The sequence below is a fragment of the Hyla sarda genome, chromosome 8, assembly GCF_029499605.1.
Source record: "Hyla sarda isolate aHylSar1 chromosome 8, aHylSar1.hap1, whole genome shotgun sequence".
NCBI classification, from domain to species: Eukaryota; Metazoa; Chordata; class Amphibia; order Anura; family Hylidae; genus Hyla; species Hyla sarda.
In genome coordinates this window covers 97,073,940-97,097,860 of record NC_079196.1, presented here as the reverse complement: position 1 = coordinate 97,097,860, position 23,921 = coordinate 97,073,940, and the positions used below count along the sequence as shown (strand labels likewise).

The window sequence follows — 23,921 nt, the reverse complement described above, 5'->3', positions numbered from 1 at the left end:
ACGTGTCCCCGCCGCTCCGGAACAGTCACCGCTGCCCTGGATGTCGCTCCATCGCTGTCGCCATGTCCCCGTCGCTCTGGAACGTCTCTGCTGCCGGCCGAGTATCCTCGCTCTCCGTCGCCGCCATCACGTCGTTACGCACGCCGACGCACGTACGCGACGACGTGATGACGAGGAAGGAGAGCGCCGGCATACAGGGGATCCCTGAACGGAGAAGACACCGAGGAGGCAGGTAAGGTCCCCCCCGGTGTCCTGTAAGCACTAACCCGGCTATTTAGTCGGGCTGTTCGGGACCGCCGCGGTGAAATCGCGGCGGTCCCGAACAGCCCGACTGAACAGCCGGGTTAGTGTCACTTTCCCTTCAGACGCGGCGGTCAGCTTTGATCGCCGCGTCTGAAGGGTTAATACAGGGCATCACCGCGATCGGTGATGTCCTGTATTAGCCGCGGGTCCCGGCCGTTGATGGCCGCAGGGACCGCCGCGATAGGGGTGTATTCGCCGTATAAGACACACCGACTTTTTCCCCCCAGTTTTGGGGAAGAATAAGTGCGTCTTATACGGCAAAAAATACGGTATGTAATCATAACTACATGCAGGAAAATTTATATGTTTAAAATTGTCATCTTCTGACCCCTATAACTTTTTTATTTTATCGCTTTTTATTCATTTTTTCATTATATAAAAAGTGACCAAAAAGACACTATTTTGGACTTTGGATTTTCAGACGTTACCAGGGTGGCCCAGCCTAAATAACGCCAGCCTGTTACTGCCTAGGCCCAGGATGTTTGACATTCCGAGCCTGTTGGTACTGGCTCTTCCCGGCACCCCTGGGGTGGGCCCGGGGTAATAATTGGGGGTTAGTGCTAGCTGGTTTTGGGGCTAACACTAAGCCCTGGCTTAGTAATGGATTTTGTCTATAAGACAGCTTCCACTACTAAGCCTGTAAAATAAAATAAATAAAAAACACAACATAAGTTTTACATTTTTTTTATTCCAAAAACACTCCCCGACTAGCCCTTGTTAACCATTTTATTAAAAGATAAAAAAGAATCTCTGGTCATCGACGCTGTCCCCATGATGGGAGTAGTAGTACCAGCACAGAGGGACAGCCTCCAGCTGTTGCTAAACTACAACTCCGATCATTTCTAGACAGGAAAATTATATCTGGGAATGATGAGAGTTGTTCCTCTGCACTGGTAATTCAACTCCCATCATGGGAGTTGTAGTACAAGCTTTGCAGCAGCCGCCCGCAGCCGAGGGATGTGCAGGAGCCATTCCTGCCATCCCTCAGAGCTGTGGTGTTACTGCAACCACCATCATGGACCAGACTTTGATCCATGATGGTGGTAGTAGTATCACCGCAGCACTGAGGGACGACAGGAATGGCTCCTGCACATCCCTCGGCTGCGGGAGGCTGCTGCAGGGCTTGTACTACAACTCCCATGATGGGAGTTGTAGTACCAGCACAGAGGGACAGATTGCAGCGAATCTCACTCCTGAGAACCGCTGCCATCTTCACTTATCAGTCAGAGAAGTGGGCGGCATCAGCGCTCGCTCCCCGGCCAGCAGGGAATTAATCTTTGCCTGGTCCATGTGACCAGTCAGGGCTCCCGGTGGGAGTCAGCAGGCTGGCTGGGGAGCGAGCGGTGATGCTGCTTGATAATTTTAGAGGGGGCATACAGGGGGCAATATTGTCATGAGCAGGCTCGTCATTGTGTGTCCCCAGCGGTGGCAAAACTACAACTCCCAGCATGCCCGGACAGCCAAAGGCTTTCCGGGCATGCTGGGAGCTGTAGTTTTGCCACTGCTGGGGACACATAGTTTGGAGACCAATGTGCATGCTATAATAGCATAAAGAATGCCGGGGGGGGGGATTGTGATCTTCTCTGAAAAACCCGGTCCCCGCTGGCATTCTTTATGCTAGTATAGCATGTACAGTTGTCTCCAAATTATGTGTCTCCAGCGGTGGCAAAACTACAACTCCCAGCATGCCTGGACAGCAATCAGCAGGGATCTGGTTTTCGGGAGCTGGCTGGGCCCCCCCTTACATAGGCTGAGCTTTGCAGCCTCCAGGATGGCCAATTGGGGATGGCCATATAATGACATAATGAATTTTAATAAGGGACGGCTCGTCAGGCTGGAGCAGAAGGGTGACGGGAGGGAGAAAACCCTCCTGTTGCATTGTGGGCTATAGGGACGTTCCGAGCCTTATATGGCTGCCTAATGCACCTCTATGGGCTTGAAAGTCACACTAGCTGGAAGAACTACTGAGCTTCTTGTACACAGCTCAGGAAGGAATTACAGGTGAACTGTGAAAGAGAAAAAAACGCAAGTATATTGGAAAGTTATATAACTTTTGTTTCTGATGTACAGTGATCCCTCAATATATGAGGGGTCACTAAGAGTCCATCATATGTTGAAATTATCGTATGCCATGGCCATTGTAGGTCGGGGGATCACTGTATGGGAAAAGCAATTGTTGTGCGCTGCATATCTCCTTTAAATACACGCCGAACACGCCCCCAACAATCCTGCTGAGCAAATATTGGACTAAAGCTCAAAACTGTAAGACGATGCTTTATACATATCCTCATATCATACACACTATGTGTAAGATGTATAATTCAAATTCTATCATTTAAAGAAGCATAAAGTTTGCTGCCGCTGCTTAACCCTGAAGTGACTTACCGATACCCCTGGAGCTCCGCTCAGCTGATCGATGATGCGTGGCCACAGGTAGAAACACAGAGAGGCAGGCGCGCACTAGATCCAGAAGCTGCTGCGCATCCATTGCAATACACTGCTCAGATGATCCTCCGGCACAGAAGACAGAGAGGACCCGGAACGGTCCACAGGCAAGTAACATACCATAGGCTGCAAGTATAACAGCGCTGCAGCAAGTCCCTGGACGTGTGTGCAACAGATCCTGCACACAGGACTGTTGCGGTTCTAGGGTGATAATCCTGTCTGCAGCTCCACTTATTGTGGAAAATCCCGCATGCTACACCAATTGAGGTTTTTTGGATAAGAGTACAACAAACATGCCCCTCCCCCGACCATGTGCTTTCTTTGTTAGTGAGTCAAAATGGCCACCAACTATATGAAACCATCATTGTGTTGCTGACAGACACTAGAGAATGTGGTGGTCCAGCCCATGGGACCGCCACCGATCATGAGAAGGGAGGTCTCTTGTCTAGGTAAATGGAGCAGCATTGTGCATGCTCAACTGCTACTCTACTGTTAAAGGGGTAGTCAGAGGAAAATAAACTTTTTAGACTCAGGATAGTGTCCTGCTATAGGGATAAGTGTCTGATCGTGGGTCCGACTGCTGGGACCCCCCATGATGTCCAGTATAGGGCCCTGGATACTTACATGTCATTGGAGCAGAGTGGCCGCACCTTCCTAGATGAACGCAAGCGACGGCCTGCTTAGCCAATCACCGATCATAGCAATGTTCCGCCTCATCTGATGGTTTGCTTAGCAGGCCATTACTTGTGTTTGTCCAGAAAGGTAAGGGCTAGAGTGCGCTGAGGATGCGTAAGAAGTCGGGGTCACGTACAGGAGATATTAGGGGGTCCCGAGCTCTGTGTATCATAGCTCTGTGTGTCTGCTCCTAGTGTACACACGGAGCAGGGAGCTTGCTCCGGTCACTGCCATTGGTGCATCCGCAGTTGCTGCGGATGAGCTCTGTGTGACCCTACCCTAAAGGACAAAATTAATATGCAGACCTGTCAGAGTCTCTAAGGCAACATTCACACGGCCATCATGCTCTGGTAAAGGGGGCTTTGTTATTCAGTCCGTAGGGAGGACAGGAAGCTGCTCCACTTTTCTTCACTTTACTCCCCTAAAATACCGGACACCCGATGGACCACTTTCAAGTCAGTGGGATTAGTCTGGATCCGGTGGTGTCACTTGTCCTACTACCCATTTAGGGCAAAAAAGATAAATAAATAAAAGCTGTATGGCCCATGAATGGTCCCGGAATAATTTGTCAATCTAAGAAAGGAAACTGGTGATGACAATATCTCTCTTGTGTTATGAGCCTGCCATGTACCTTATTTTATACCTCCGCTTCATACACTGCTGTGAGTGTAGGCATAGGGGACGCAGGGAAGGATAATACACCTGGGCTTGAGGGTCTCAAAGGTTCCAATGCCACAGTAGGTAGGGCCACAGCATCATAGAGGTTATTAGCATTAGCCGAGTTCAGAGATAATGCTGGTTTTGTCAATTTAACATGTTAGATGCTGAAGTGAATAGCAAATAGAGAACATAAACCATTAGACAGTGTTGTGGAAAAGGCCCGAGGTCCAAAATGATGCCCTCATACAGCTAGATCAATGGATTAATAATAAAAAAAAAAAAAAGTTATGGGTTTTAAAGTTTAAAAAAATGTTTTGCCCTGAAGGCTCAAAATAGGCTTTAATGCAGCAAACTATGCATTACCTCTCATATTGTGCTGTATCTTTAACTGAGGAATGTCCACACACTGTCCTCCAATGGAAACAAGGGGGAGGCAGCAAGCTGCTTCTATTTATTGGCTCAGTTCCTGAAACTTGTAGTTGTCTTCAGTCGGTGACATACACAACTCTGAAAACATGTCAAGCCTTGCTGAATCCAGCCAGCTACTATTTTATGTGAATGGGAGAAAGGTAAGCTGAGGATTTCACACTACACATTACCTATCTATATAGACGGATACAATGTTTCTTAGCTGTAAGATCAAAACCTTAGTTACTAGCTTTTAGTAGAGTTTCCCAACCAGTGTGCCTTCAGCTTTTGCAAAACTACAATTTCCAGCATGCCTTTTCCTGTCCGGGCATGCTGGAAGTTGTAGTTTTACAACAGCTGGAGGCACATTAGTTAGGAAACACTGCTGTAATGTGTCTAACATGGGATGACTAGCTTGTGTATAACATATATCTGTGTATATGGCCTTCTAAGATCAATTACATTTATTTGTAGTACCAGTCTGATAGGTTAGAAATCTGTGTTTGTAAATCCAGTTTAAGGGTACGTTCACACATACGGAATCCTGCGCAGGATTTGTAACTGCAGATTAGAAGCTGTGCTCAGTCATTTAGTTTACATTGAAATCTGCAGCAGAAAATCCTGCGCATCAAATCTGCATATGTGTGACCGTACCCTAAATGGGATGTCTGTTGTAAGAAATCTCCATACATAGGGTTGTACTTAAAATGGGTAATCCACAAGACCCCCAATATTAGCCAGAACAATGGCAAAGAGCTGCTCTTCTTCTGGAGGAATAGCTTTTTCATGCATTACACGGATGACCTATTAATGTGTCCTTGGGTTGTCCTTGCTGTCTACATTATGCATGTGAGGCTCAACCTCTCAAATATTGAGGTTCAAGTATTACTATTGTAAATTATCCCCTTTAAAGGAGAACTCCAGAATATAAAAATTGTCCTCCATACTGCCGGCAGGAAATAAAGATGTACATACTTTCCTTCGCTGCCCCGGGGCCTCCGGTAACTGCCTCCGGTCTACGCCGCGATCCTCTTCTGGTCTACGCCTCTCTGATACTGCACTCAGCCAATCACCGGCCGCAGTGAAGTCCCGACTCGGCCGGCGATAGGCTGAGCGGCAGTGTGACGTTTTCGGCCCCGGCAGCAGGTGCCGGTGTAGTGAAGAATTGTGTGTCATGAAGCGTTCTCACACTGCCGCTCAGCCTATCGCCGGCCGAGTCGGGACTTCACTGCGGCTGGTGATTGGCTGAGTGCAGTATGACTCGCTGACCACCAGCAACCAGGAAGAGGATCGCGGCGGAGACCGGAGACGGTTACCGGAGGACCCGGGGGAGCGAAGGAAGGTATGTACATCTTTATTTTTTTTCTGCCAGCAGTATGGAGGACAATTTTTATATTCTGGAGTTCTCCTTTAAGGACACAGCCCATTTTTGGACACAGGACACAGGCAGTTCTCATTTTTTGGGTTTTTAGTTTTTTTCCTCTTCACCTTTTAACCCCTTCCCGGCCTATGACGTACCGGTACCTCATGGTTCGGGTGAGGGGAACATGACGTGGGTCTGCGGGTTGGGTCCGCGTCATAACCGGCAGATCCCTGCTGCCGTCATTGAAATGGTTATATGGGCACTGTCATCAACATTTTTTTTGATATGTTGTAGTACATATGTAGTACAACATATCTCTAATATATTTTCAATATTTTTTTTTTTATTAAAACCTTTTTAATTTACGTTTGAAAACCAGCCACTAGGGGTCTCCCTCCTAGTGGCCGGCTGCAGGCTGGCGTGACGTCACGGCTGAATTGGGACCGATGTCGGCTGGGCAATCGGTCCGAATTCATTCAGCCTGCGCTCGCTCCCTGCCTGTCAATCAGACAGGCGGGATCGAGCGCATTGGCTTCCTGGCCACTGGACGGGAGGCCACTCCTCCCGCACATGTCGCCGCTGCTGCTGCCCCAGCAGCACGCCGCTGCTGCTGCAGGACTCTGCGGCATGTAAGTATGTTTAGGGGAGATATGTTTAGGGGGATCATGGTTTTAACATGGGGTTGGGGGAGAGCGGGGTTCGGGGGTTTTAACACGGGGGGGGGGGGGGAGCGGTGGAAGGTAGCCCATGGCCCTGACTTATTGTTTTCAACACAGGGTGCCTCCAGCTGTTTCACTACTACTACTCCCAGCATGCCCTGACAGCCAATAGATGTCAGGGAAAGCTGGGAGTTGTAGTGATGAAACAGCTGGAGGCACTCTGTGTAGATGAACTAAGGGCGGAAGTCAGCCCCCCCCCCAGCAGGCATCAGTGACGTGGTGCCTGCTGGGGAAGCCTGCCTGGTAGTGAGCACACTACCAGGCAGACAAAAAAGCATTTTTAATATAGTAAAAAAAAAAAAATTGAAAGCAGGGAGGGGGTTAGGGATAGATGGGCAATAGGCAGGGACAGAAAAAAAAAAAAAGGATGGTGGGAGCTACCCTTTAAATGCCGTGATCAATAGCATTTAACATTCAATATTAAAAAATTCTCCCCCTAAGAAAAGTTCAAATCACCCACCTTTTCCCATTGTTCAAATAAAACACAGTAAAAAAAATAAACATATTTGATATCGCCGCGTGAGTAATTGTTCAAGCTATTAAATTATGATGTTCCTAATGTTGCATTGTAAAAGGCGTAAATTGCGGACTTTTGGTCACATCATATCCCAGAATAAACATAATAATAAGTGATCAAAAAGTGGTACCGTTAAAAACTACAGCTAATGGCGCAAAAAATAAACCCTAACATAGCTCCGTAGATGGGTAAATAAAAAAGTTATAGGGGTCAAAACATTGCATTAAACAAACTTTTTTTTCTTTCAAGTTTTCAATTATTAATTTTTTTGTGTCTATATGGATAACTCAGGATCGAAGAGCAGCTCCAATCCTGAGTGCTGCGGGCGGCTTCCTTCAACTGGGCCCCCCTCTCCTCTGATCGCTTCACTGTGTGAAGCTACGGAAGAGAGGGGGAAGGAGGAGACCCCTGCTCCACTCCACTCCAAATCTTCTTGCACCCAGCTGCCAGTAACTGTGCAGTAGCCAAGCAGCCAGGCCTGCGGGTATGTTAAAGGGGCGGTGCAGGAAAAAAATAACTTATCTCCTTTACACAGGATAGGGGATAAGTGTCTGATTGCATGGGGCATTGGCTTTATGGGAGCACCATGTTTTCCTCTAGAGTCTGTATTTATCCAACACAAAAAAAAACTGTGGAATACTGAATTGGTTGCAGTATTAGGGTGAATTCATATCTAAGATTTGTGGATCAGACAGCCAGATACTGCAGGAGACTGTAAAAACCGCCTCCAGCCATATTGCTGCCGGATCCACACCATACCCCATTGATTTCAGTGAGTTCTCTGGAGTCAGGAAGTGTCTCCGGTTGGCTCATTTCCTGACTGTATCGGCTTTTTGAACCAGATTGATAAGTGCAGCAGACCCCCTTCCCCCCTTTCTGTGAATCTTTAAGTCTAGTGGAGAATATCTTTGTCATAGGGGGCCCTATAGAAAAAGCTGAATGTTTTTATTATTATTCTTTTTCTTTTTGCTGTATTAAAATATTACAATTAAAATATTTTGTCTGTAATATATTTAATTTATTACTTAATCATACTGTGCTTTTTATGTAGATTATTGAGAAAAATGCCGATCCAGAAGTCATGCTTCTGCCCTATCTCCGTAGAAAACGTATCCTTTTAAAGAAATCTTTTTAGCTTTGAATTTCTTTTATATCCTGTAAACTTTTTATTGATGTAAGTGTTGTACATGATCATCTGAGCCAAGCGTATGATGGAATCGGCATGAATGTTTGTCTGTGAATGAGCTGACAGCTGTTGATGGTGTATGGGCATTTTTATGATTGATAAATATTTCAAGTCTTCTTCATTGCTCCATTAAAATACTACACCTTGAGTACTGACACATCGCATCCTACCTATTCAAAGCACTTGTCTGCTTATATATATAAACCATTTAATTAATGCCTTCAGGGGCGGACACAGACAGCAGAGGGCCCCTGTGCAAAGAATGTGCCCCCCCCCCCCCAAAAAAAAAAAAAAATAAAGTACTATGCCATAAAATTGCACTTCAACTCACATCAATCTGCAAAATTAGGTAGCATAGTTTCCCCACATTAGGTAGCATAGATTCCCCACATTAGGTTTCAGTTTCCCCACATTAGGTAGCACAGCCCCCCCCCCCCAACACACAGACACACTTACCTGGCCTGCACAGCACTTCCCCTCTCTGGCAGCCTTATGAGTGACGTCACTGACATCCTCCTGCGCAGGTCTGCGGAGGTATGTCACTTGCGTGACATCTCTCGTCAGACCCGGGTCGGCCGGCTGCAAGACTCACTGTCTAAAGTGCAGCAGCCGGGCTGGCCCTACCATGAACCTACTAGGCACAAAAAAAAAAGGGGGCAGCAAAGTGCCGCCCCTGAAAAGTTCCACCTGGGACCAATGGTCCACCGGGTCCCATGGTAGGGCCGGCCCCCGAAAAGTGGAGCAGGCCCCCTCACACACTGGGCCCTTGTGCAGCTGAGCCGGCTGTACAGGCGATATGTCCGCCCCTGAATGTCTTACAAATTTTTATGCCCCAATCGGTGTGGACCAGCTGAAAGGAAGGAGTGCTTTCATATAGGTGGTGCCTGGCAGAGATTGGAGAAGAACAAGAATCAAGGATGGACACAGATCCTTAAAGAAACAGCCTGTGCACACATGTGCCAGAAACTGTCTTTGCCTGCGACAATACATAGGAGTATGTCTGGAGTCTGCAGCAGGGAGGGGAACCTAAGATTGCGGCCAACCGCCAGCATTACACTATGTTATGTATGTATGTTATAAGACAAATATGTTTTCTGTGATGTTCACTGTTTCCTTAACGGTTCTCTAACAGTTCTCCTTACTGGAACAAAATATGGTTGCGGAGGAGGCGGGTGTGGTGCCTGCACTGTGATGGTATCAACAATTAATCCAATTACCAAAAGGATTGTGTATCCTTCGCTTCAAAACATATATGAGCTTTAGAAACATAATCTAAACCTTTCTAAAGGGCTACTGTACAATGATGGCTAATCCAATCGAGCACAAGAGCTAAACTTAAAAAAATAAAAATTCTGCCCCCAGCATCCACCCCCTGATAAAGTGCTGCCCTAGGCCTGGGACTTGTTAGCCTAGTGAAAGATACAGGACAATGCGATATGCCGTTGTTAAAGATGTCTGCTTATTCTTCTCTCCCTATTGAAATAGACATGCATGAATCTGAGCATGCTTGTTTGTGGGAAGGATGGGCACATGTTTGGGAGACTTAGTAGTTGGCTGAGCAAGTGTTCATCCAGTACCATTACCTCTTAAAATGAGCCTACACCATGGGTGGCATACAACAAGTGCCGAGTGCAGGGTCACAGAACACTGTGATTTACCCTGAAATGCTTGCCCAATTCATAGATGGTGGAGATGCAAAGAGTACCTGTCACCAAATAATACTTTAAATATAGTGTTACTTGTGTAATTAGCAGACACTTTCCCATTCACTTGCTTTTAATATTATCAACATAAATATGTTTAAAATGTAATATAAAAAACAGCCACTAGGTGACTCCGTTCTGTTCCCTGCCACAATTAATACAGTGAGTTTGGTCTCCTCCTGGCCTGGCAGGAGTCCGAACTCAGGAAGTGCTTCTCTGCACTGAGCTTGATTGACAACTGCACAGAAAATGAAAGCTCCACAGATTCTCACAGAAAGCTGCACAGACTGACAGCTGAAGGAGAGCCTCACTGAAATCTGCACAGACTGAAATATGCACAGAGCTTGAGGTCGTCTATTCATCACAATGCTGCAACAATGTGACGGCGGAAGTGGTCCCTCAGCAGGCTTCTGTGATGTCATGCCTGCTGGGAAACGCCCACTTTCTCCTGCTGGGAAATTGTACTATGCAAGCAAGGTATGATACAGAGCTTTTTAAATTGTTTTAAGGGCAGGAGTGGTGTTAGGAGTAGTTGAGGGACATAGCCTGATGTAGCTGAGAACAGTTTATTTGGTGACAGGTGCTTTTTAAGGCCAGTGGAGGGGACCGCCCCTGTTACTACTTAGCCGAGTCCAGCATCTTTTTTTAAAACAGGACTTCTCTGAAACACTTGTGTATTTCAGACTAAGTCATAGTGTTCTGTGACACCGCTCACTACACCTGTTTCATGTGGCGGCCAGTTCCTTTAAGTCTTTCGGTATAAAAAAGATGTGTTTAGGAGCAGTGTTCTAAAAGACTAGTTCTTTGCATAACTAATAGCAGTGGGTATTGCACATAAAATACACAACAAAACATTAGGTCAGTGTTCCTCAATCCAGTCTTTTGGGATCTCCAACAAGTCATTTGTGGAGGATTTTCTAATGAGGTTACTTGAGGGCTTGCTTGGGAGGCACTGTTTTAGGTATCCCCTGTTCTGTAAATTTCTCTGGTACTCCATAGGCACAAGTGAAGTTTTTCCAAGAAGCTTTATATATGTGACCACTCTTCATTTCTGTTCGTGACTTAACACTTCAAGCCATTATTCAGCAAATGCTTGCCTGCTTCCAGTATGCTCTCTGCATGGAGCTGCTATCACCACCGTGGAAGGAATAGGGAGTACAACCAGTAGGCTGCATCCAGTACAGGTAATTCATCAGAAAGTCTTGTCTTTATTGGATTATTGTGCTTAATCTCTTTAGGTTAGACCATATTCACAGCTGCACATTTTGTTCAGCATTTTTCATCAGTACTTGTAAGCTAAAACCAGGGGTCCAACATACAAAGAGAAAGTACAGTGGACATAATTTGACCTCTTTCATGTTTTGTACCAATCCTGGTTTTGGCTCACAAATACTGACTTAAAATACTGTGTTAAAGTGGCTATATACCCAGTATTGAAATCCAAAATGTTTACAACTGGTATTATATATTATAGTAAGTAAGAAGGACCAGGGGCACTCACAGTTACGGTGATCAGATATTGCTTCTTTATTCTTTCGGTGCAGATAAAATCATGTACAGCGGGGTGTCAGGCAACGATAGCTATTTCAGGTAAACTGAATTAGTGCCAGGAGTGGCACGAAATAGCTATTGTTGCCTGACACTCTGCCTGGTGTCCCCACTGTACATGATTTTATCTGCACCGAAAAAATAATGAAGCAATACCTGATCACCGTAACTGTGAGTGCCCTGGTCCTTCTTACTTGCTATGTTCATTTGAGATTGCCTTTTCTCTAACCTGCGGTGGCAGGAGCTCACCCTGTGCATGCCTTACTGCTTACGATAGAAGAATTGGCTTCAACAGAACCCGGCTCCACAGCGCTGACCAACCTCAACAGGTTTATAGGTAAAAGAGGATTTATTAACCAGAGTACAACGTGTTTCGCTGCACATGTGCAGCTTCCTCAGCCATGACAAGGAAGGTACATAACAGGTTTATATAGGTAAGAATTAACCATTTCGTTAACAGAACAAAAAACAGGAAGAATTAACCCCCTGTATCTGTATGTACAGGAGGTTAATTCTTCTTGTTTTTTGCTCTGTTAACGAAATGGTTAATTCTTGCCTATATAAACCTGTTGTGTACCTCCCTTGTCACGCCTGAGGAAGCTGTGCATGCGCAGCGAAACGCATTGCATTCTGGTTAATAAATCCTCTTTTACCTATACACCTGTTGTGTTTGGTTAGCGCCGTGGAGCCAGGTTCCGTTGAAGCCATTTCTTCTATTGCCATATACTTACTGGAGGGCAGCAGACGACCTACGATTACACGCTGTTATCATTGTTGTGTATGAGGCTACACAACCACCCAGGGTGAGCAGTAAATCAATATATTCTTCCCAATACTGGGTTTTAAACGTTACTACTCTATGGATCACTTGTCTTTTTACTTTTACTGCTTACAAGACTGTTTGTTCCGCAACTCAGCTAATGCATAACCAGTGCCAGCAACTATTTCTCTTTGACTTTATATTATATACTGTATATTATGCTTTTCTTGTGTAATATGTTATCATGTTCTGGCTATCCTGGGTATAAAAATGCTGTTTAACTTACCAGGATTACATAACTCTGGGATATTGTATTTAAAGATCTCTAATCTAAACATAGATCCTCTGTTGTGGTTCTAAAGGTGATAATCCTGTCTGCAGCTCCACTTATTGTGGACAATCCTGCCGACTACGCCATTTGTTGCGGTTCTAAAGGTGATAATCCTGTCCGCAGCTCCACTTATTGTGGACAATCCTGCATGCTACACCAATTGTGATTTTAGAATTAGAGTAAAACAAACATGCCCCTCCCCCGACCATGTGCTCTCTTTGTTGGAGTCAAAATGGCACCAACTATATGAAAACGGAAGCAGGAAGTTCAGGCTAAATTTATAGGTCCTAAATATGTTTGTAAAACACCCAGAAACACTGATTAAGTTTTGTACAACTATGAAATAATTGTACAAGGTATTTTGGCAGAAATGTCTTGTACCGGCAGTGTATACCACCAAATTAACTATCACTCGGTAACCAGCAAAGTTAATAACATTTAATAAAAACATTAATTAGCTAAACCAAATAAGACATACATACAAGCATTAATACAATAGTACATACTCTATGTTTAGCAAACTAGCAGGAATCTACGCAAGTGATACGTGAATATTTAGTGTAGAAATGATACAACCAATATACTTATCCATCCCAGGCTAAAGAGCAGGATGCTCCTCTCTCAACGAAATTCCCAAGCAAAAGAGGACCGAAGGCCATGTGGTTTCCTGTGATATCCCCTAATGCCCCACCCCTTTGGCCTACTCTCCTCACATAACCTGGAAAAACAGGTTCTTTAGCCCCGCCCACTGTGGCTGTGGCTAAACCAAGCTAAAACCGTGGGGGCAGGGAAATGTATACTGCATGGAAACAATGGATGTAAAAACACATAATTTCAGTGTCCATAACATCCTCTCATAGGTATTTCATATTGTCCAATACTATTGTAGCGTAATGAATTGACCAGCAAGTACAGACATGGAAGTCACAAATGCACAATGTGTGGAGCCATTCTAGATAAATATAAAAATATACTAGAAAACATTACAAATGTTCTTAGAATGCAGTCAACACACATTGCAGTACCAAAAAATGAATAAAATGCTGGACTAGATAGAACCCCTAGAATACTTTTTATAATTGGAGGAAGTTTACCAGACCTGATGGCAGTTTTCTGGCGTAAAATGAAAATCTCTAGTCTTTGCACAATACTTTGTTGCACAAAATGTATGAGTCTTGGATGAGTTTATGCCATATATGCTGTTTTAGAAAAATGGAGCAGAGCTCATTGTAAAAGGGGCACGACCATGGTGGCTCATGGGAAATGCCAGTCTAAGTAGATTTCCCCCATTGAGTGTTAGCAAAAAAATCACATGTATCTAAAATCATTTCTCACTCAAGACTATTCCTCACTTACACTACAAGACTACACTCATTGCTGCTCATTCTGCACCAATATAGAATTTGAACTTTAACACTTTCTTTTTCCGTACCTTGTTCGTGGAGTAACATGCAAGTCACTATAGCATGGGAATTTCTTTACAGTCTGTTAATTATTACTTAGTTATCAGAACACTTTAACAAATGTTTGCATTTTCTTTATCGGCGGGCATGTAACTCAACAAAGATTTTCAGTACAAGGTTTTCTCCTTATAGAGTTGTCACATACAGACCTCCCCAGCACATGGTGTGGGTACAACTGCCCTGCGCTTAACAATTTTAACAGTCCAGTCTCTTCTGCTTCCCTGGGGTGGGAAGAACATTGTGCAAGTTAAATATTTATATTCCTTGTTTCAATTTCCTGAGCTACCCACAAGTTCTTAAAGGGTACCTCTCATCAAAAAAACTTTTGATATCTTATAGATTAATGTATGCAGAATAACTTTACAATTTCATGTTATTAAAAAATATGCTTCTTTCTATTTAATTTTCCACTTTGAAGAAATGACCACTAGGGGTCTCCCTACCAGTCCTGTCAGCAAGCATTTCAGACTCATGCTCGAGTCCTAAACACTACGAGCTGCCAGTCTGCTTTGTTCACAAAGGAGAACACTCAGAGCTGCCAGCCTGCTTTGTTCACAGCCTGTTTGGCTGTGAACAAAGCAGGCTGGCAGCTCTGAGTGTTTAGGACTCCAGCATGAGTCAGAAATGCTTGCTGACAGGACTGATCGCGAAAGATACAATAGAAAGAAGATATTTTTCATTAACATGCTATTGGAAAGTTATTCAACATTCATTAATCTAAAATATATCAAAAGTTTATTTGATGAGAGGTACCCTTTAAGGTGAACGAGGTGTTTGTGAATGGACAGTGAGGAAATAAGGAATAAGGACCATGAATATTGAGTAAAGAATTCTCCTTTCAATAACCTCATTATGATTCTTTAGTGCAGTAATACGATGTTCATTTGCCCATCTTTGAAGCTTGACCAAGGTGTTAAAGGGGTTGATCATTTTAATTGCCCTTTAATAATAGTTCTGTCACCTACTGACTGCTTTGTACTCCAGCTGTGTCATGTTGTGGATATAGGATAAGCTCTGCCCCTTGTACCGTCCTCACTGGCACTGAGAATGGCGATCCATGCCTGAGCATGAAGGAGCACATGACCATACACATTCTTTGGCATCCTCTGGAGGATGTAGAGCAAGATGGATGGTTATGCTCTCCTTCATGTCCGGACATCATATTTACAGGATCACTGTTTGCAGTGCTGAGAAGGATGGCACAGCAAGGGGAAAGGACTTCCTATATACCCACAACAAAGTACAGCACATCAGTCATTAAGTGGCATAACTATACAATTAAAGTACAGTTCATTATTTTAGAAGAGCGGCAACCCCCTTTAAAGGTGACACTATGTCTTCTCTAAATGACAGCCCCTAAGTGCTGCGCAGTGGCCATATACAATGGTTCATTACATGCAGACCTTAAGCCGTTGGCTGTCCGGGCATGCTGGGAGTTGTAGTTTTGCAACATCTGGAGGTCCGTAGGTTGAAGACCACTGTTGGGTTCAGAATTTTTTATTTTTTTTTTAGATTTGGCACCTATAAATTGGGTGCGTCTTATACAACGGTGCCTCCTATAGGGCGAAAAATACAGTAATTCAAATTGGCTTGTAGTTCATGTGACAGGGTACTTTTTATATACCTGTTTTACTATTGTAAATTCTGTTCTTGGGTCTGGTTTACTATATATGTCACTCTGTAGCTGCAGTTTTATATTAAATAAAGAACTGTTCATTTCTGTCTGAATACTTACAGTCCTTCCATTATTAACATAAATGTTTCTTGTAGGAAAGAATAGCAAAAGCTCATGGCTCTCAGTGTGGTTTCTGTACGCCTGGGATGGTGATGTCCATGTATAGTTTACTGAGGAACCACCCTCAACCCACCATGCAGCAGATCAATGAAGCATTGGGAGGTAGGACCATTTCATGGCTTCATTGTTGTTTTCTGACTTTTCTTTCTATTATGTTAAGGTACATTATCACTTGTACAAGAAAATAACTAAAATGGCTGATCCTTCTGTAGGATATGAACGGAGGCAGGCTTGATCCTTGGCTAAACTCGCTTTCATAATCCTGTTCTCACTCACTTAATTGAGATACAGAAGTTCAGCAAGACATAGTTTATCCTCTATGTGATATGGATAAGTTTTGGTGACCAATATGAGGTTAGCAGAGAAAAAGCTTGAGTGCAGACAAAGAATATCGACAGACCTACTCTTATCGATTACACAATCCAAGCTATTTAGGTAAAGGAAAGTGTTATACACCATAAATCAGAACATATAGGGGGGATTTATTAAAGGGGTACTGCAGCCAGAATAAACGTATCCCCTATCCACAGGATAGGGGATCAGTAGCTTATCACGTGGGGCCCCAACGGTCGGACCTCCCGTTGATAAGCCACGTATCCCCTATCATGCATGTTGTCTACCTCTAGATGGCACACGCTCCATTTCAATGAATGGAGTGTGTGCCGCCTAGAGGTAGAAGACACACGCTCCTGATTGAGCAGGACTCGTTCAGGAGATTGCGGGGGTCCTCAGCAGTCGGACCCTCTGCGCTCAGCTACTTATCCCTATCCTATGGATAGGGGATAAGTTAAAGGGGTATTCTGGCCATAGACCTTTTTATCCCCTATTCAAACGATAGTGTTCAAGATGTCTGATCGCAGGGGGCCCGCCGCTGGGACCTGTGGATGCTGCATGGAGATCGTGGGGGGGGGGGGGGGGGGTCCGCCGTGATCAGCCATCTTATCCCCTATTGTTTGGATAGGATATAAGATATCTATGGCCGGAATATCCCTTTAATTCTGGCTGCAGTACCCCTTTAAAACCTGTGTAGAGGAAGAGTGGTACAGTTGCCCATAGCAACCAGTCAGATTGCTTTTTTCATTTCCCAGAGGCCATTTAAAAAAAAGTAAAGAAATGATCTGATTGGTTGTTGGGTCATGGGCAACTGCATCACTTTTCCCCTACACAGATTTTGATAAATTCCCCCATAATGAATGAGTGGACTACAGTAATGACTTTCTACAAAGTGATGTTGGTAATGTTTACGTTTTCTCTAGAGGTTTATATTGACACAGGAGCCATGGCTGTATATTACCATATATACAGTACCCTCACCATGTTACTTTACATATAGATTATGGTTAAAAGGTGTTTCAGAAATTAGATTTCACAAGCCCTATAGTGTTTAGTACAATGTTATACATTAGAGAGACTATGTACATTCTCGTTGAGTCAATTCCACCTTTTACCCAGTCATGTGATGTGCAGTGTTGCCTCAAGGTCTCTGTTTTACCTAGAAGTGGATTATACAGCACACTGCGCACTTGTTGCCTTTAAGTAAATAATATGTAGGATTCTCTTATTGAAGACTGACTGCTGTAATATGTTTTATAAAGGGCAGATGACTGGTTATTTTTAAAATATTGCAATAAAAATGAGAAACTGGTTTAACATCTCCTTGTTTACTTATGTCTCTCTTAATAGGTAATCTTTGCCGTTGTACTGGCTATCGACCAATAGTTGATGGATGCAGAACATTCTGCAATGTAAGTTTAAGGGTCAAATAAGCAGAATTTTCGTGAAGCAGTTTTACCTCCCAGACAGAACTTTCTTTAGCTCATGTCCCCTAAACTGACACGTTTCTGGGGTAGCTTATAGTAAGAGCCATAAAATCATCCGGGTATCTTCACACACGTCAGTTACACTGCAAATTTTCTACAGCAGGAAATCCATGGCAAATCTGCAGATTTTAAATACATTTTTTTGTAAAAATATGTAGTATAAATACCCTTTGTAAAACCACACTCTTAAAGGACTCCTGTTTCTGCAGGAGTCCTTTAAGGGTGTGGTTACAAAGGGTATTAACAAACTTCCATCATAGAATTCCCCATCTGATTATCTAAATCACATTTCTGTATATTTGTTGTCACATCTCAGCAGTTCGGACTCCTGTCATGGAGGGGCATTTAAAGTAACCCTACACTGGACATTGCTTTGGCATAGCTGGAAATACAATTGTATGGTCATTAATTCAGCAATCCCGATAATGTCTTGTACAATTGTACAATTTTCTCCAAACTTGGTTCCCTGTGGTCCCATCCATTGATTTTGCAAAGGTTTGCACTATGCATGTGCCAGTGCCACTTGGTGACATAAAATTCATTAGAGAGGACAGGATGCTGGGAAGGTAAGCTAGCTTAGTTGCTTAATCTGGAATATGGAGCACATGTCTTTAGAAAGCTTATGATGGCTGTGATATTTGGCTCAATGTTGTCATTTGTTCCATAATGATGATGTTTCACCTGGTCATGGTAGCCAGTTTCGACTTAGAGTTTTGCCACCATGGATGACAGGACTACCACGGTCTTGTCAAGTGCACAAACATAACCGGCCGCAGTTGGGGGAAAAATACTTTGACAGTAGGAGATTTCATTTCAATCTGTGGTCTTAGTTATTTTATCATCTTACGATACAATATATAGTAATATCATTCATGGATCATATGTAACAATTTGGCAGTGTATTTGGCAGAGTAACCATAGGTAACAAATGCAAGTTTTTTTTTTTTTTTTTTTGAACATGTGTAAATAAAATGACAAATGGGTGTTTCCATTGCCTTTGTGGTGCAGTATGTCAGCTGGACTATATCAGACTGTGTAGGGATGTACCCTATTGACAAGGTGAATGGTAAAAAATAATTTACTGTATGCATACACTTCCTAGAGGAACACCAGAGTGCAACAAAAGACTTTTTCTGCATTGTGATCCTCCATAACAGCGATTTCTTACATTTAAAAGTAGATTTCCAAGGCTGGGTTCGAGGTGTGGTTTTTGGCCTAAGCTTTGGGAAAGCTTTTAGCATATATCCATATGCCTTCTTTTCCCTTTAAAAACGTCTAAAAGAGTGACCATTTGGCCTGTATAGGAAAGTACAGTAGACTTTGCTCTCCTAAACATCAGACTAAAAAAAAAAAACCTTAACTGTGCAGTATATTTTTTTTTTTTTTTTTTTAAGAACACTAGGGATACATGCCACTATATAGTCATACAGTTTATCGGAGCACCCATCAGAGTTATATATCAGGAAATACTCTTGATATATATAACTGATGGAAGGCTCAGATGTGATGTGAAGTCTAAGCCACAGTGCAAACATTGGCCCAGATTTAGTATTGCACATCTGCCAGAATTCTGGTGCCAAACTGTCTTACATGACTTGCACCACAGTTAATATGCATTTTAGACACTTTTTAAACACTTTTCTGCCAGGCCTTACCAAAAACATTGTTTTCCACACGGTGGAATTTCCACGGCAGATATCTCTATCGCAAAAATCCCGATTACCGTATGCCCAAAATGAATAGACTTGCGGATTTCACTTGAGCAGTCCTTGCGCTCGCTGGATCATGTACATGTTAGGAATGTCCGCCCTGTTTTCTGGGTGGACATTCTGTAGTATTTACGCAGTTCGAACATGCTTAAACATACACAGTTATATTAGAACCAGTTTTACTAGTATTAAGATGTGTTTCCAATTTGTTTTTTAAAGAAAGAGGATTGCTGCCAACTGAAAGAGAATGGAACTTGTAATGTTAATGGCGACATAAGTAAGAGTAATGGAGTAAATGGAGTCAATGGACTGAATGAAGATCATGATTCTGTTCCAGAAGAAGTAAGTTTTATCACTATTTATATGTATTTAATATATGATGACGTTACAATTGATATATTCAGTTCCTTGCGCAGAGTTTTTATTCATTTTATATTTAAAGATTATTTTAAACAAAAGCTGTAACATTACTACAGTCACAGGTAGAAATGGAACAGGTGAAATCTGCTTGTTCTTGTACTCTGAGATGTGAACATTAACCTTACTTTTTCTTGTAAAATGATGGTGCCATATTTGGTATATTCTTACGTTTTTCTTGTAGGTTTGCTCAGGATTGTTCAAAGAAGACAACTTCTTGCCTCTTGACCCGACACAAGAGCTGATCTTTCCACCTGAACTAATAGTAAGAAACTAACAGACATCTATAGGTTATCTTTATCATATTAAGATTTGAATGTACTCATAACCATGTAAAAACTAAAGATGAAAGATACTCATCATATGCTTAATGCAGATATGCACAGAAACTTCCAAAAGCATTAGCCTGTGTTCACACTAGCATCATAGATCGAATAGATTGTTATTGGATAGAATAGCACAGCACTCTTAAAATCTAAAAGCATACAGAAAAATAGCCAGATACAAATAAATACAAATATCCTTGTTTCATTGATGCAAAATGTAGATATCTTGTGTATGTATCTGGATACACATTTTATTTTTACACTGCAAAGTGACCATTAAAGAGGACAAAAGTTGTCACGGTCTCTGACAATGTATATTTTTTATTGGTAGAGGGAAGGTATGCCCATTTTATATCATTCAGTATGTGGTAGTGTAGCACTTATTGGCCTAAGAATTCTTGTCATTTTCCAATAATTATCTATAATTATAGCATGATTCACACAGCGTTAATAACATTTGCAAACCTGTCATCTTAGGTGGTATAGATCCCAACTTATGAAGTAAAAAGTATGTCCTTGGCCTACTCCTCCTAGATGCCATACTAAGCCCTGTTTTACAGATACAAAGTTGTGTTGTGGTTTCTGAAAATATTTGTCTATAAGGTGCTGACCTTAAGTCCCTCTAAGGCTGGGTTCACACCACGTTTTGTTAAATACGGCTCCCGTATATGGCTGGGAGGAGGGGGGGGGGCTTAATCGCGGCGCCCGCACTCAGCCGTATTCGGGAACCGTATTTAATGTATGTCTATGAGCCGACCGGAGTGAACCGCAGCCTCCGGTCGGCTTCGTTTTCGGCCGTATGCAGTTTCCCGACCGCAGGCAAAAACGTGGTCGACCACGTTTTTGCCTGCGGTCGGGAAACCGCATACGGCCGAAAAAGCAGCCGACCGGAGGCTGCGGTTCACTCCGGTTGGCTCATAGACATACATTAAAAACGGTCCCCGAGTACGGCTGAGTGCAGGTGCCGCAATTAAGCCCCACCCCCCTCCTCCCAGCCGTAAACGGGAGCTGTATTTAACAAAACGTGGTGTGAACCCAGCCTTATTACATGGGCTGGGCACTCTTTTGAGGAGCCTTTTCACTGCTCAATTATTTGGCAGGCTAGGTCACTGGAACGATCACTGTATCTTTCATGTCCCATTTATAAAAGATGAAGATTAACCGAAGCAAGAAGCCAATAACCAACCAATCTAAAGAGGCCTTTAAACACTCTCAATTTTGAAATGCAGTGACATATTTTTTGTTTACATGTATTATGTTCTCTCCCTCACAGTTAATGGACAATGAAGACAAGAAGGAGCTGATATTCCGCGGAGAGCGCATCAACTGGTTTTCACCAGCCAGTCTCCAGGAGTTACTACACTTAAAAGTACAATACCCAAAAGCTCCACTTGTCGTGGGGAACACTGCAGTAGGTAGGCAGAAAGCAAAATCGAACAAGCTCGAAATGTAATGGGTAGAAAGGGTTATGACCAAAGAAAAGCACAAGGATATGTTTTCAAAAAGTGCTGTTGTTTTTGGAAATATAAGAGGAAAAAAATATATTGTGCTTGTTGTCATAGAAATAAGGGCACCTTAAATTCTCTCCCAGCTCCGTTCCATGTGACCAACATGGACTCCCAATGTAAGTGTAATGAATATGGGGAACAGCGCAGTCCTATTCTGAACTCACTTCACTATCCCTATGTACTTGAACTATCCGCCCCAACGAGGCTATGGTTCCTACACTGACGAACAGGGCACAGGGCTTACACTATAAAAAAAAAGTCAGATGAACCAGCTCAAAACTATACAGATGCGTCAAGGACCAAATTAAAAACCAGAGAGTAGTCTGAAGGATAGCCAGAGTTCAAACCTGAGGGCAATATCAGAACCAGAATCAGAACCAATTACTAGCAGTGTCAAACCAGGAGAGTACTTCACTGTCTAAATGAGAAGGTAGAAGCAGAAGTCCAGAAACAAGAAAGAATGAGGTCAGAATCACATATAATCAAAATGACAGTAAAAGCGCTAGAGAGGCACAAACACCAATCAGATACCTGTTGAAATAGAGCTTTGGGACACTGTTGCGGAACCTGATTGGCCCAGCATCCCTGCTCTGTGATTGGACGGCCAGCTGTGCGCCTGACCCAGTAATCAGTCCTGACGGTTGCTGGGGTGCCTGAGCACTACCAAATGGGAAATAAGATAACTTGCAGGAGCGAAGGAAGGTAAGTTGCTGACAATGAGTCTATCTTCCATCTCTGTCATGAGCAAAGAGAGGGGAGAGAAACGTTGCATCATGAACCCAGAAGTTCAGCCATACTGGCAACCCTGACTTCTCAACAACTGACAGTAAATGCCAATTGACTACCTGCATGGCGCACTTACTGTAGTCACAACTGCAAAAATGGCTGCCAGAGAAAAATCACTTTTTTATACAGTTGCATAATAACATTTGTGTTATGAATGTAATCACTAAACCCAATGTAAGTCTATGAAACTTAATTTATTTCGCCATAGGGTTTGTATTACAGGCTAATCCTAAGTAAGTGTAGGGCCACACATGTCTTATTTTTCAGTGTATGTTCTGCAGGTGATTTTGCAAGCAGTTGAGTGCAATAGGTAGGAAATCAGCAAATACGCAGTAAAATATGCAGCAAAATACGGCACGTGTGACCCTACCAATAAAGAACCGAATTTGCCAGATATGACTACTGCTTTTTTAACTTCTAATACAGTAAATAAATATTTTTAAGTATTGGGTCGAAATCCACTATAAGAAATATGATACTTTATTCATGTTAAATCATAATGCTTGTTTTTTCAGAGATACTAGTAAAAAAAAAAGTTATCTTACTGTTGATAACCTGTTTAACAAGCCAAATCCTTAACATATGGCATAGAGTTCTAGTAGAATACCATGCCTAGACAGATACTTTAGTCACTTCTGAAATCTCTCTTCCATAGGGTTTAAGGTACTCCGCTGCTCAGCATTTGGAACAAACTGTTCCGAGCGCTGGAGCCGGCGCCGGGAGCTAGTGATGTCATAGCCCCGCCCCCTCCTGACATCACGCCTGCCCCCTCATTGCAAGTCTATCCCGGTGCCGGCTCCAGCATTCGGAACTGTTTGTTCTAAACGCTGAGCAGCGGAGTACCCCTTTAAGGGTATGTCCAAGATAAATTAAAAAGATGACAGCCTGCTAGAGGGATAGAAATAAGCCTAGAGTGATAGAAATAAGCCTAGAGGGATAGGAATAACAAACACCCTATACTTATCTGTCTTCTTGCTTTGTCCAGCACTGGTGGTCTGGCCCTCGCAGCTGCTTCTATTGCCTGGGTGGTGCACCCTCCCTCCTCTGCTGATGACGTTCTGAACCCACTGCAGAAAACCTCCAAGACCAGTCTTAGGCTCCAATGTGTTCACAACATCATCACCAGAGCAAAGAAATTGCATCATGCAGGGAAGAACAGAGATAGTGGTGCACACCAAAGCAGTGTCCCTGGAACTCTGTAAGCAGAAGATGGACAGGTATAGTGCATTAATAATTTTAATACCATAGCAGGCTGTTACTATTATAAATATATCTTGGGTAACCCCTATAATCTATATTATAATTTAATCTGAAAAAATATAGAAGATCTTGTCTGCAGGATGATTCAATATGCATCCACATGACCACTGCAACCAATCATTCCCCTCCGAGCTGATGGAACTATTTGTGGCACATGACCGCCTAGGACAGTGATTGGCTGCAGTAGTCATCTGAATGTATATCATATCATCAGTGAAG

At 43.2% G+C, this 23,921-nt stretch overlaps 1 protein-coding gene across 5 annotated transcripts in view; it reads left to right on the top strand.

Annotated features, from left to right (window-relative positions):
- Window positions 1–23,921, top strand: part of LOC130285220 (aldehyde oxidase-like) — a 113,561-nt gene that overhangs the window by 7,524 nt on the left and 82,116 nt on the right. For 4 of the 5 annotated variants that reach the window (XM_056536549.1, XM_056536550.1, XM_056536551.1 and 1 more), the window contains 8 exons: window positions 8,142–8,199; window positions 9,409–9,505; window positions 11,055–11,163; window positions 15,852–15,978; window positions 17,560–17,621; window positions 19,625–19,747; window positions 20,007–20,087; window positions 21,422–21,563. In XM_056536549.1, the coding sequence (XP_056392524.1) occupies window positions 8,142–8,199; window positions 9,409–9,505; window positions 11,055–11,163; window positions 15,852–15,978; window positions 17,560–17,621; window positions 19,625–19,747; window positions 20,007–20,087; window positions 21,422–21,563 (799 nt within the window). Of the gene's footprint in view, window positions 1–4,506; window positions 4,653–8,141; window positions 8,200–9,408; window positions 9,506–11,054; window positions 11,164–15,851; window positions 15,979–17,559; window positions 17,622–19,624; window positions 19,748–20,006; window positions 20,088–21,421; window positions 21,564–23,921 lie in introns of those variants that run through there. The other variant, XM_056536548.1, reaches the window with a different exon arrangement.